General features: G+C 37.2%; 1 protein-coding gene across 1 annotated transcript in view; it reads right to left on the bottom strand.

The window, feature by feature from the left end:
* Window positions 1-2,012: 2,012 nt before the first annotated feature.
* Window positions 2,013-15,531, bottom strand: part of ephb6 (eph receptor B6) — a 55,793-nt gene continuing 42,274 nt past the window's right edge. The window contains exons 14-19 of the mRNA XM_026939882.3: window positions 14,286-14,533; window positions 13,891-14,109; window positions 12,672-12,821; window positions 11,470-11,654; window positions 10,813-10,968; window positions 2,013-6,882 (exon numbers count right to left, since the gene is read on the bottom strand). Coding sequence (XP_026795683.2) covers window positions 6,777-6,882; window positions 10,813-10,968; window positions 11,470-11,654; window positions 12,672-12,821; window positions 13,891-14,109; window positions 14,286-14,533 — 1,064 coding nt within the window. The 3' untranslated portion in view covers window positions 2,013-6,776. The remainder of the gene's footprint in view (window positions 6,883-10,812; window positions 10,969-11,469; window positions 11,655-12,671; window positions 12,822-13,890; window positions 14,110-14,285; window positions 14,534-15,531) is intronic.

Raw genomic sequence — 15,531 nt, 5'->3', positions numbered from 1 at the left:
AAGCCTTAGTTCTAATTATATGTTTAGGCCGTTAAGAAAAGTTTTGTTGCTATTTGAAGAAAGGGATCTGGAAGGATCAGCCAAAGATAATGTCTATAGTCGGAGCCTACATCATGTAGCTTTAATGTCCACATGTAACAAAAAGTGTCCTTGTCTGTTAGTCATTTATCAGCTTAAATGATTTTGTTTGTTGATCCATGAGGGGAGAGAGAGACGGCAGGGTGAACGGGCAGCTAGTCAGCTCAAATAATGAGTAATAGTGGTCAGCCAACTGCTTTTTAAAGGATGAGTGAATGTCTTAAGAAGGCACTGTGCAACACTATCTTTAGTACAGGCACTGAATCCAGGTCGACTAGGTGTTTACTAAGGCCTAATGACCGTTTCAGACTCAGCTCTGTAATGTTTTGTTGTGTGCTGCAACACTACATGTCCCCTGTATCATTATGGGTCTTTGGTAAAGGGTGGCCTTTTCACCTTGTTTTTATAACCTCTTCATTGGTGAAGCGCTCATGTTTTGAGAGGTTGTTTTTTGTAGTACTGGACCTTTAACATTTCTGATAGTGACTTAAAAAAAGTGAAGTAGAATACAATTTAAGTAAAGAGCTGATGAAGTAGCTGAAAGTGATAAAACTGCTGCAAAACTAAGGTTTTACCAACTAATCAGAAACATGTGTAATTATACAATATTACAGTCTATACTAGTGACCTAAAGGTCGTGGGTGCAAATCCCAGGACTGCTGAAGAGCTACTGTCGGGCCATTTAGCAAAGTTAATCCTCAATAAGTGCTGAACCATTTGCTGGGATTGGATTCTGCTTTGGAGAAACATACCTTCCACATGAATAAAGAAAAGAATATTTATTACCTTTAGAGGTCATTGCAGAATAATGGCTGAGACAGTGTCTGCATCAATGCCCTGCATCTTCATTCTTTAAATGTTATAGCTAAATTAATAGAAGTGATACAGTTCTATTGTAAGGCATTTATGTGTAAAACTCTGTACAAAAAGTGCTGTATTTACGTAATTAATTGTGTAACATTTTCTGAAGTATTGCATATTATGACTATCACTTAATTAATTACTTATCGTTATTAAGTTAGATTTTAGCAATAGACGTTTTTAGCAATAGAACATTCTTGACCTATAATTGCGTACTATAATCATTATCTAACATGGCCTCAGGCTTGCAAGCTCATGAGACTCAAATCTCACACACACACATAGATCGATAGATAGATAGATAGATAGATAGATACAGTGAATATAAGAAGTCTACACACCCCTGTTAAAATGGCAAGGTTTTGTGATAAAATAAAAGATAAGTCATCAAAAAATAATAAAAAAAAAAAACAAGATAAATCATGTCAGAACTTTTCCCACCCTCAATGTGAAAATACAATGTACAATAATTAAGTGAAAAACAATCAGAAACATTTTAGGGAAAAATAAGAAAAATAAAGTTACAATAACCTGGTTGCATAAGTGTGCACACCCTTTTATAACTGAGGATGTGGCTGTGCTCAGAATGAACCAATCACATTCCATCTCCTGTTCAAAAGTAATTATCATACAGCTGTCATCAATGAAATTATTCTGATTAACCCCAAATAAAGACCAACTGTTTCTGTAGGATTTTCTTCACATCTTCTTGGTTTCATCTGATTGCTGAAGCCACGGTCCGCAAAAAACACAAAACATGTACAGTATCTCACTTGTCAAAAGATATCAACCAGGAGAGGGGTATAAAATAATAAGACTGAGTGTTGTCATAAAATCAAAAGGTGCTTCAGCAAAGTATTAGTTTAGGGGTGCGCACACTTATGTATACTTTGCAATTTCACATTAAAAGTGTAAAAAGATCTGACATTAATATATATATATATATATATATATATATATATATATATATATATATATATAAAATTTACTTGTTAATATTACATTAAAGATGCAACATGGGAATTTACTAGCACTCATGAGACAGCTGTGTGGATTGATTCATTGCCATTTCTGATCACCTGACCATATAATTAATTAATTATTTAATTAAAAAGTCTATTACATGAGTATATAAACTATATAAAGTAAGTAATACTTACTTAATTTACTACTTACAACAGAATAAAAATAGAAATTACCTTTTTTTGTTTGGCCTCATAGCACATAGTGGCAAAATAAATACATTTCCATTCTAAGTTAATAAACCCATTTCGAAATTGCTGTTTGTGTTTTTCACCCGTATAGTAGATTAAGATCTTATGCTGTATACAGATCAGATCTCTCGATCTAGCGCTGACTAAGACTGAACAGGAGCTATCTGCTGACCTGCAGTGTTTTATGGGAACAGGGCAGTACATGACAGTAGCAAGAACGTCATATTATGAGAAGGTGTGTACCTGATGGTTAGTAAATAAAGTTTAATATAACCAAGTAAATTCAGCGTAAATAGAAAACTATGTTATTATTATTATTATTTTTTAAATTTCACATAGTAAGTTCAACCAACTGCATGAATTTTTTTTATTTGAATGCATACTTTTACATCCATTACACTACAGGCAAAATTTTGAGTTAGGTCAGCTAAAACATTTAGGCAAGATATTAAAAAGAGAGAGTTGAAAACCTCTCGTAAACCAAAGAGGAATAGCAATAGCTCTTGAGTGGTGCAGTGGCGCCGCCTACTCTAGCCTTTAGCCTTGAATATTAAGTTGGTTCAGTGTAATTTCTTTTTCTCAGAATGAAGAAAATTATGTTTTTAGTCCATGATCTAGTTGTGTAAATCTGACAATAGCATTACTTAAAAAGATAAAAATGCTTTTCTTATATTATAGACATATGCTACAGCTTCAGTGTAGTAAACATTAGACCATTGTTATATATAAATAAAAATTCTTTTATTTATTTATTCATTTACTCATTTTTACAAATTCTCACAGTAGTGTAATATTGGTGAACAGTAACAAATTATACAAACTCAAGTGCTCCTGTGAAAACACACTCACTCACACACACACTCAAGATGCAAGTGTACACGAAAAGCATTGTCCCCATTCCTTTCACTGATGAGAAGTCCCATGAACTAAAGCATACATGCCGACTCGTTTGACATGTACAGTGTTAGAGTGTGATGTTACGTGGTGAATAAAGCGGGTGAATAAAGCAGGTGGTGACTTGTGTAATACACACATATGGGGTGAATTGGACAGAGGACTGGCTCTGGGAGCTCACCCTAATGATCATATGCTTCTAGTACAATGGAAAAAGTGTCTCCATTGAAAGGAACAGGGAAGTGCTTGTGGTTTGGGTGAGCTCTGAGACAGACAGCTTTATGTTCTGAGGCAACAACGCTTAATGCGCTTTAATACATTTATATATTATACTTCCTTAAAATATGCACTGACAAACATCCTGATTAACAGTGGAGTGCTGAGTTTTGCCAGGGTGCCATGTTTTAACTGGCAGCTATTAGTCTGTAACAGGTTACAATGGAAAAGATCTACAAAGAGAAAATATGGTTATACTCGTTATGCTTGAGTGTACTGCTTGAGATTTTTTTTTTTTAGCACAGTACTGGAGTACAGAGATAAATTAAATGATTAATGCTTTAATGAGCTCTAGAGGGAAAATTCTCTTAGTTTACTACACTTGCAGAAATCCTGTTTGAACTATCGACTAATCTACTATGTTTCACCCTTACACCCTTAAGTTCTGAAATTGTAGGCCTTTGCATATATGATAAAAGAATTATGTCAGTGTAAAAGCTAACTGTAAACTCTAGTCACTGTATCATCAAGAATTGTTCTGAATCAACAGTTGCATGTCTTTTTTTTCTGGCAGCCTGCATGCATCAGTTTATGCTGTTGCTGAACTGATGAATTTGCAGTTTACAGCACGAAGCTAAGGGACCTTGTTGGTTTGATCTCAGCCATGGTGCATTGAGCACAAGGGTTTGAAACGGAAACTCTCTTTGCATCAGTGACTCTTTAGGAAGCATATTCATCCATATCCAGTTATATTATTTACATCTGTACCAGCATATATTGCACATTTTACACACACAGACACACACACATATATATATCTCAAGATTCTGCACTATTTCTAGGTCCCTATTTAAATGTAAGCAAACACGTGATATTGATCATGTTAACTGCTTTGTACACAAGGTCAGATTTTCCTCATGTCTAATCTCTTCTAATGAAGCATGTGTTCAGACGACAGTCCTGTGGATTTGATCTAAAAATGGATAAGGTTTGTGGAGTCCATGCCAGTTTGAGTGCACACTGTCATTAAAGCAAAAAGGAGACGAAGTTATACTAAGAAACTGAAATTCATGAAGATATTTCAAAAATTCTACTTTTCACACAAGTTGTTGTCAGTAATATAACTTATAATAAAAAATGTTGTATTAAATTAGAAAAGAATGAAAAATAGATGCATTTTCACTAGTGGTTTCAAACTTTTGCATGCAATATATGCTGGTCCAGATGAAGAAATGAAGAAATTGCTGAAGGAAAGTCTTTATATATAAAGACTGATGATCAAAAGTCATGCCTTGAAAAAAAGGGTTTTTTAATGTTTCCTATCTACTGTATAACCTTGAATGTCACTACAAAATGTACACTAAATTCCAGCAGCCAGCGCTGGTAACAACTCAACACACAGCGTTCTACAAGGGAACAAGTATATGACAGATGGATTAGTGTTAGCAGATGAACATGGTACCGAAATGCAAAGCTGCATCTTATGTATTATAATTAATTTGGTTCAATTTTAATGATTCTAATTAATTAATTAATTAAAACAAGCTGAACAATTACGATTAATTTCCACTGAAATTATTACATCTGTGCTACAGTAAACCTATTGCAGAGTGGTAAATAAGCGCACTTGTGCTAAATCTTTTACGGAGCATAAGTTATGTTACAAGAAACATGATTTATGAAATAATTTCTAATAACTATTCATGAATAGCACACTTCAGTGTAATGCAGAAGCTTTCCCTCTACTCAGCTCAATATACAATACTCAAGGACAATACACCTGATAATCTGTCTATTGTGGCCTTGATCAGGCTCCATTGATGTAGCAATGTGGCTGAAATGTACTGGCTGAACAGTGAACGCCATTTGTTTAAGGGCTGCTAGCCTATAGCTGACACTGAAACCTTATATTTTACTGTAAGTGTTAAAAATGATAAATATCAGTGTACAACATGAGTGCACAAATAGACCTTCTTGTAACATGTTTGTTCCAAAAATATTACAGAAATATACCTCAATTTACACTATAACAGCCTGCTGTGAGCAATATGATTACAGGCAAATCACTGTAAAAATATCAAAATCTTTCCATTCCCTAATACCATCAAGCCTTACTGCTGATTTTAGCACATATATGATGCTTCCTGTGCTGCATTGTGCAAGTGTAAGTGACCCACATGTGTTAAAAGTGCCTGAATCTGACCATCATGCACATAAAATGAATGAACCAGTATACAAGCCTTCATTGCTTATATGCTCACTGGGACAAAAAGGTAATAGAAGGCCAAATGCATAGCTTTCGCTGTTTTGTAGATAGTACTGGCATTTCTTGTGGCTGGCATGTGAAACTGGAGCCAGCAGTACTGTAGTATACTGTAAGAAAAAGCTCATTTAAATTTAGCTCTTAATATGGTCACATTGCCAGGTATCAGATATGAATGCAATCTACGACCACACATGAAAGTGGTTTAAATTATATTTGAAAACATAAACAATCAGAGTCATATCTAGTCAAAAAAAACTGGATTTGGGCCACCTCAGCCTTATAATCTGAACATAACCTTTTGTAATGTAATGAATACAAAGATGAATACTTAATGTCTGACTAAGAATTGCAACGTGGGTGAAACTAAAAGTGTTTTGGTATAGTGATGAATGGTAGTGATTTGCTTTTTAAAAGGTAAATAAATTACCTTAAACAGACATAAAAGTCTCAATTTGCATCCATCTCTTAATTATGAAGAAAGTGAATAAATCTGCCATTCTGATTGGTCCTTGAAATTAATGAGTGAGTCCAAAGCTACTGAATACAATCATATAAGCTCTAGCATGTCAACTTCACTGCCCTGCACTGTTGTAAATGCTCCCTACTTCAAAACAAATGTGATTCAGCTCATGAAAGAATGATGAACAGCCTTATGTATATTAGAGGAATAGGGTCCCTAATCATTAGAGATGAGAAGCCCTGGAATAAAGTGGAAAAAGATTTGAATTAGTATTAGAATTTCTAATTTGAATTAGTATATGAATTAGCAACCACCTAGAGCCAATCCAAAGCCTCATAACTGCTAAATTAAATCAAACAGTCAGTCAAACAATGTCATCGACTGTTGTTGCCGTTGACTGTATTGGTACTCCCTTTGATTTTTTTCAGACATTAGCTTACAGCTGAATTTTTTTGCGATCTGTATTAATGGAGAATGGACGGTTGGGTGTGTGTAGGAGTGTTGGAGAAACAAGGCAGACAAGAATATGGACAGATAAACAGTGGAGACAAAGGAGAGAGGAATATGGGCACCTAAACAAGCATGACAAGGAAGAGAGAAAATTGGTGGGTAAACAAGCGAGATACTGACAGATTGATGAGCAAATAAATAGTGTAAAACAATGTTCTTATCGTGCTGTAACACTTAGTCATTTGAATCCCCCTGTGTTGCAGGGCTTGGGCCGCTGTGTAGGCTGGACTGGACATCTGTGTATTATAGTGTCCACAAGAAGGGAGGGGAAAGTCCTCTACACCTCCACCTGTCCCTGAGTGAGATGAGTCCTGAGCTGCTGTGCTGCATTCACAATCTTCCTTTGATGACCCAACAGGTTTACTCCCAAAGCCTGCACATCCCTGAAACACACACACAGAGAGAGAGAGAGAGAGAGAGAGAGAAGATAGGAAAAGAGAGCAATAGAGGTCATTATTAGCACTCTACTGTATTCACCACTTACTGCAACAAGGTGAAAAAGCATGGAAAAGTTTATTCAGTACATAAACAGAATCGTATGTGTTTGAATAAAATCTGACATGATTTGCTTCTACAGTTTCTCAGATACCGTTATGCACAATTTGATTAGGTGCACCAACAAGGTCCAGTAAGTGCAAACATTGTTTAAAAATATCAGCAACACTGCTGTGACTGATACACTCATACAACCACCACACACATACACACACCACAATGCCAGTATTACTGCTGTGCAGAGAATGATCCACCATCCAAATAATATCCGGTCTCTGGTGGTCCTGTGGTATCTGATGAAATGGCCAATGCGAGAAGGCACAATTTATGTGTATATGCATGAGAAATCATTAATGTGATGTTAAAAGTTGATTGGTCTTCCATAACGTGCTGTTAAAAAATATGCAAAGCTGTCTGCACACTTCCTTCCCTGCTGGCTTGAATTTTGTCCTGCAAATTACCATTATGACATGAAATTGCTTTTATGAAAAAGAAAACTGATAGTAGTTTTCCTTTTCTGTTCAGCTTGAGCAAACAGTATTGGTAATAATGCTGGTCCCCGACACTGTGTGACTCTTAAACAAGATGGTTTTAACAATGAGAGATTGGCTACAGAATTGGGCATGTTCAGTCCATAACAGAATTATACTGTATGTGTAAAATCCCATAACAGAATTATATGTGGAAAATCCCTTTACTACTCATAAAAAATGCTCCAATACCCAGATTCAATAGCATGTGATACTATGTGATGTAAGCCTGGTGTACATTGCCATGCAATAAAAGAGATGACATGAAATCTAGAAGTATTGGACTGTATATGAAAGCAAAGCAGATTGCAAACTCTGCTCTGCAAAAATTTCAAGAGGAGGTACTACAATATCTTTCTACAATACAAGTAACCTGATAAAACGCCTTAAACATAAAACTCAGCATGATGAGTTCACTGATAGCAGCACTCAACAGCAACAAATTCTGAAGCAATCACTCATTAAGCGAGAAAGATTGTCTGCAGATGAGCCTAGGTAAGTGAAAATAACAGCCTTTACCCAGAATAGTATTCTTGAAAACCAAACACTAACAACAAGGTCTTTAACAACAAGGAATTCTGAAGTGATGAAGACAATAAAATGAGCTTTACTTACAGCTGCACAGATGTGCTTTTGCAGAATGAAACACAGCCTGTTGTCTATTGCAACACTACTCTACGCTAGCTAATACACTTCATTTAAAATCAAATCACTAATGTTATAAAGAACAAGCCTTGTAGCCTATGTACATCAATATATGCGGGTACGCTTTTCAGGGCCATGATGTAAACTGAAGAAACATAAACAGCTAAATAAAATATTCCATCTCACTCATGATTAAATAATACTAAGCAGGTTACTTATTTTGGTATCATTATTGGTGGTGGTACCAAAAACATGATATTGATGCATTTCTACCCTTTAGCCACACTGCGATATCAGTCATATTTTACAAATTTACTGTAGCAAATAGCTATGTAAATGAAAAATTCTCACAAATCTTTTGATATGAGAGAACTGTAGATCTTGGTCATGAAGAACAAAAGTTCCCCTCGGTAGTTCAACTTCAGTGTTCTCATATGATGTAACCCTGTTCACAGCATGTCTAGTAGCTGGAAGTCATAATGACAGGACCTTTAGCCACTCTTCCAAAGGACTCTGGGGTCCTTTGGAGTGGTGGCACATTCTCTGGCAATTAATCTTCAGTGTGTGATTCACACCAATGTCAAACTTCATTAAGGTCACAATAAATTCATTGTATTCTGGAGGTGTAGATGGTTGTGAAACTGCCAGGCCAAAGATGAACGATGTTATCACAGCTTTGGACATAGCTGATAAATGGTGGCGCAGGCCTCCCTGTCTATTTCACTTTGACACAGATGCCCTACAAACTGTCTTGTCTATCAAAAATGTGCCATTGGTCATCCTTTAAAGTAGGTAGGCTGCGTGTCCTGACTGCCTGGAGAGTCCTGTCCTGAGGAATTTGAGCTCCTATGTGGTGCATGTATAGAGTGGCTGCTTTGTCTTGTCAATTTACAAGTCTGTACATTCCTGCTGCACTAGAATGCTGCACTGGATGTTTTGGTGTCTGGTGTATGAGCCTTGTGAGTGTAAAAGCTTCTGTTTGAGTGTGTTATTGGGTCGGAATACACAGAAATATGATGTTGTGAAGGTAACACTGGGGTTAACAGTGTTGTTCCATTTGCACTGTTACTTTCTTGACTTGTTTGTCTGTATTCCTATTGGACCTCCTGTTGATATTTCGTGAACAACCTAGTCTGAGTAGCCATAAAACTCCCCTGAAATGTTTGCAGTGCTTGTTTTTTAGATTCATAACACCTTTACGCTGGCAGTTTCACACAGGCTCAGGACCGCTGGACTCTCTCCTTCTCTCCCTCTCTCTCTCTGTCTCTCTCTGTTGAGCTACACATGCTACTCCTGAGATACCAGTGATCCTGACTCCTTCTGCTCTCCAGACCTCCCTGATCCATCCCGATGCCCTACTTCCGGTTGGAGTTCTCATCGGTTGAGATCGCTTGCTGCTGATGGGGGTGGCCCCACATGGACGGCCTGAAGATCATTGGGATTGCTGGGGATGGTGCCACTTGGGGGCAGTGGAGATGGCTTGGGGATCTCATATGGGGAGTTGCCACAAGCAGTTTTGCACTCAGGTCTCCATCAGTGGACAGTTTCATAGGTTCAACAAACCGGACTTCATTTGAAAACTGTAATAAATTTACTGGTTGCACAATTGCACTATTTCTCCAAGTAGTACACAGTTATAGAAGGGGGTTATTTATATTTTTGTTATCACCCAGATGAGGATGGGTTCCCTTTTGAGTCTGGTTCCTCTCAAGGCTTCTTCCTCATATTCTTCCTCTGGCTTGCTCATTAGGGATAAATTCACATATTTACAATTTATTTTGATTTAATTTTAATGTCTTTATTTCTGTAAAGCTGCTTTGTGACAATGTCCATTGTTAAAAGTGCTATACAAATAAAATTGAATTTGAATTTGGACCCTAATATCTGTCATTATGCCATACCTATGAGTGATGAATGATGAGTGGCAAAAGGCCTTACAGAATCTAGCACAAGTCCAATTGCTTCGACTTACATTCAAAACAAAACTGGATAACTGAAACCAGGTTATTATTCATAGTACGTGCTGAATGATTAGTTACTTTTACGAGTAAATAAAAAAAAAACTAGATGACTAGTTTTCATAGACTTTTTCATAGTTAAGGAAAAAGCTGATTAATGACATTGCTATTTTAGGCTATTTTTTTTTTACTGCAGTTAAATGCTATTAAACAACAGCAAAGAATGCATCAATCCGCACTTTACTTCACTTTACAGCCACGGACAGACTACTAATTACAGTTCTAGCTACACTGATTCTTAGGCTACACTCTTAACAACAAAAATAAACAAATCAATCCAATAAATGTGCAAAATGATACATTTGTGTATCATATTACACTATTTACAATTGTACCAAATCTTAAAACGCACTGGTATGAACAACCTGGTGGCTCAGCTGAAACTGTTGATTCTGGAACTGAGGCTGCACAGCGTGGAAGCTCATGTCTGTCAACAAGGGCCTTATACTAGCATCATAAAACAAGTCTGGTTTGGATTTTGTAGGCTTCTACGTGCCGCTCTACCCTAGCTAAGTGGGACTGGATTACTCTGTTTACTGTCTGACTAGTGAACGTATTAGTCCACTAGCCGTTAATTCAGCGCAGTCAATGAAAACTTTGCACAATGTATGCTAAGCGTACTTACTCCATAGTGAGCAAGCTCACTCTCTCCAGGCTGTGCAGCTGTGCTCTCTCGAACTCATCCTTGTAGCGGTCCATTCTCAGCGCACTCAGCCATTCTCTGACAGTCGTCACTGTTGACAGATCTGTAGAGGTGGGGCTAAGCAGGGGTTGGGTGGGGCTTAAAAAGAACATGTTAAGAGGGGTATAATGGGAGAGAATGCATTAGCCAGAATGAATCTGAATGAACGTGTTGCCTGAAGAATATATTTAACATTTCTTTAAAATATTTTTCCATTGCATTTAAGAATTTCACAATATTTTACCAGGAGTATGTTATTAATTTTTTTTGGGGGGTGGGGGGATGACAGCATTGACAGAAGGCAAAGTTTGTCTAATGTTTTGCACACATCTGAGTTAGGCCCCTTCCTTTTAATGGCATAGGGATTTAGCTTCAAGCATATGAATTTTGAAGAGATTTGCAGTAATAATCTGACTGCATGATAAGAGTAGGTTGCAAACATTCATATTTTCCAATTTTGTCATTATCAGGATGAAGCCGTAGGCTGAAGATGTTTTGGAATTCCGAGTGAAAAGCTGACACAGTTCCTTGTCAAGGACATATAAAATCTACTAAATGACACGTCCTGATGGAAGATGTAGTTTGCAGTGCTTGTCGTACCGAGCATGCTCAGCCTTCAGGGATGCAGGGTGACGTATGAGACGATCTAGAGAAGAGAGGATAGAGTTGAATCTGGGACGGTCCTGTCTATCAGCCTGCCAACACTGCAGCATCAGAGCATGTAGAGCAGGAGGGCAACTGTTAGGAGCGGGAAGACGATACTGATCAACTACTGCCTTCATTACCTAGAGACAGAGAAACGAGGAAATAAATGAAATAAAGTGTAGGTTACTACTAGTGACAGCTGTTAGTTGCCATTTACTCTCTTGTTTGTCAGTGTTTTGGTTTGGGGTTCACTGCATAATTGCAGTGAACCTGTAGGGACTACTTTATTGAGTGTGGGCACACAAATTTTGGGTGTCTCTCATTTTAGATTAGATTAGATTAGATTCATCTTCACTGTTGTTGAGCAGAGTACAAGTACAAAGCCAATGAAATTCAGTTAGCATCTTACCAGAAGTGCAAAATAGCAAGTAGTAATCAGCCACATGCACATTTCTCTATGTGAATTACTAAAACAGAGGAGGCGTTCTACAGAAATGTAAACTTCCAACCACAATTGTTATAAAAATAGATACACATGCCAGATGAATCATGTTGCTTCAGTGGCATGCCATGTCTTTGGCTGGAGGCCTTCGGTGACATTATGCATCTCAGTGTGCACTCCACACACACACACACACACACACACACACACACACACACACACACACATGGGTTTGGAACAGACTGAATCGCATAACAGCACCATCATCAGAATGCTGTAGGCATACACAGATTTATTCATCACTGCACATAACTGACTTACCGTGTCTTGCGCTGCACTACACAGGCATGATTAAAATAGCTAAAAGAAAGACAATTATTTGAATGAAACCTCACATGAATCCTCACATGAACAAGCTCCTGCAAAATTTAGAGGCCCACTTTTGACTGTACTCATACCTAGGGTATTAACTCATTGTTGCTTATGAAATTGGTGTTCACTTTGTATTTGGAACATCAAACTATGATTTGTACACTGCACGTCTACCCAAGTTCCACTGATAATATGCAATTATCTGCCCATTAATGATTAATTGATTAACTATCATCAGACCATGAATCACTCTGTAATTTTTCTTTAATTAGTTAGTCTGCTCCTTCAGCAGATCTAGAAGGCCTTGACAGACACAAACACATACACAAAACACAAGCCTTACTTCCTGGTTGCTCATGTCCCAATATGGCCGTTCTCCATATGACATCACCTCCCACATGAGGATCCCAAAGCTCCAGACATCGCTAGCCGAGCTGAACTTGCGATGCTGGAAAGCCTCAGGAGCCGTCCACCTTATGGGTATTTTACAACCCTGAGAAAAAGGAAATAAAAGGAAAGAACAAATGCAAATTTGCAAGTTCTGGGAAAATTTCTGGGGTGTCAAATGTAAAAAGTTGAATACTCTTTTTTTTTCTTCATCTTCTCCTCATCAAATAACAGTTTTAAGTTTCAGAGTAAATTTTAAATATAAATCTAAATGTTAAAAGTAAAATTTAAAGATAAATGTTAAATGTAAAAAGTTAAAAATCAATCTAAATGTTAAATATAAATATTAAATGTAATTGTTAAATAGAAATGTTAAAAATAAATGTTAATCTAAATGCTAACACAAACATTACATCTAAATGTTAAATCATTATGTTGAATCTAAAGTTAAAAGGTTCAAAACATTATAACCGGTAACTCCTGAAATTAGTCTCTACAATGAAATACCATATTTACAGAAGTAGAGAAGTGGGTACACAGCACATTAGTGGTAGCTAAGCTGGTTATCTGAGTAGCTAGTGCTAGAGGTGCTACCTACTTTTACATTTAGCTACTTCTGTAATTTCATAGCAGAGACATGAACATCCTGAATCAATCTTTGCAATCTATCTGAAAGCAGAAATGGTTCTGTACAGTGTAGATAAGTCTAAACTGTCTGCATTTAAATTTTCCCTTTGCCATAGCTTATATTCACAGAAATATGACCTGCTTTTTACATCCACTACCTTGTTCCAAAACTAGAACACTGTAGTGCAAAACTGGCAACCTGAGAGGGCAGGGGCAATTAACATATGAACAAATCATTTAACTTCTACATTTAACATTTACATTGAACATTTATATTTATAACATTTTAAATTGAAAATTTATACTGAAACAGTTATTCGACATGAGTCATCATCTAAAAGTGTCAGAATGACGTCAGATGTTCACAAAAATTCAGAGAGAAAAGAATATTCAATATTTTACATTTGGCAAACCATAGGAAAAGCCCTAAAACTTACTAATATAAATACAGACATAAATGTATGTCTACACAAATTTTCTTTTCACCATTCTCAAAGAGATTTTAACTTTTACAGCAGTGTGACTTAGCTCAGTTTCTCAGAACACACCAGTGATGCAGTGTAGGTGGGCATATTGTGGTCCAGGTCCTTCATGAGCCTCGACAGACCGAAGTCTGAGACCTTACAAACCAGGTTTGAGTTCACCAGAATGTTTCGAGCTGCGAGGTCACGATGCACAAAATTCCTCTCAGAAAGGTAACACATTCCTGCTCCGATGCCTCTCACCATACCCACCAGCTGCAACACACTGAACTGATCCTCATTTTCCTGGAACGTGGGAGCAAGAGAAATAATGAACACAAAGATATCACATACTTTTGGAATAAAAATCAGATGTCGGAAACCGACTCACAAGCTTTTGCACAAAAGTAACCTTATGTTTTAGTCACAGTAGAATCTATGGTGTTAATAAGATCTATGGTATAGTTTTTCCTCCCTCTCACCCTGAGGAAGGCATCCAGGGGGCCGTTCTCCATAAACTCCATAATGATGCGCTCAGGAGGAGTGTGCGTGATCACGCCCTCAAGCTTCAGCACATTGGGGTGATCGAACTGGCCCAGGATCCCAGCCTCGCTGAGGAACACTCCTCTCTCACGGTCTGTGACTCCCCATCGCAGAGTCTTCACCACTACCATCACTTCTCTACGGCCCAAAGGTCTGTATCTGCCCCTGGACACCTCACCAAACTGAGCTGGAGAGAGAGACAGAGGGAAAGAAAGTGTGAAATGGCAAACTGAATTACAGTATAATACGGTGTACATTAAATATTACAATGACAATACAGATATAAAACAACGAAAAAGAAAAGCAAAGAGAATGAAAGACATTGGATTAGCAGTATAAATACAGTATATCTATAGAATACTATCTGCTGAATAAAACAGATATAGTGGCATCTGACTCTCTTTTCATGACTCTTGCTGCACAATTGAATTTGTTCTTCCGCGCAGTTTCCTTAGAATTCATGAGGTCCTTCTGCGAAAATCTTCCACATTTCCATTTTATTTCTTGTTCCATTCTTGGCATTAATATTCACTCCCTCTTCCTATTATCACTGGACTTGTCCTCAGCAGGCCTGCTGGTTATCTGTGGCAGATTCACATTTCCATTTTCCTACATAATCTACAATGTGTGTCAATGTTAGTCGCTGTTAATGCACATCCAATTACACACCAACTCTTCTTTTGTCTCTATTTCTCTCTCTCTTACTTTCTCACATACATCTGTGCGGAGACTGGATATTTTTGGGCAATACATGTATTTCAAGTATCCGCAATCAGAGTTCAATCTGTAAATGGGAACTCTGATTTCAGTACATTTTCAAAAGCAAATAGTGACCTTTCCTGCTGGCCTATTCTAATTACACTCTAAATTACAATTATTTTTGACTGTTCTTTCTCGACAGGTCAGTCACCAAAACAGCTCTATGATGCTCCTAAAAAAGCCTAAAACATAATAAAAAAGGTCACCTAAAAAAGCCAACACAAAAAGCTGACTCAGTTTCTGGATGACCAATCAATACTTTCTGCCTTAGGAAGACTATTCAATTCCAGAAACTTTTAAATCAACATTAAATTCTATTTTTGATCATATAAAAATATATCATATCATATCATATCATATCATATTAAAACATGTAAACCTGGAAGATTTTTCCCCCCAGGCTAGCTACTCATTCTGATACCATAG

The sequence above is a fragment of the Pangasianodon hypophthalmus genome, chromosome 1 (assembly GCF_027358585.1).
Source record: "Pangasianodon hypophthalmus isolate fPanHyp1 chromosome 1, fPanHyp1.pri, whole genome shotgun sequence".
In the NCBI taxonomy this organism is placed as follows: Eukaryota; Metazoa; Chordata; class Actinopteri; order Siluriformes; family Pangasiidae; genus Pangasianodon; species Pangasianodon hypophthalmus.
The sequence above is the reverse complement of the archived record's forward strand: the minus strand, read 5'-3'. Positions and strand labels throughout refer to the sequence as shown.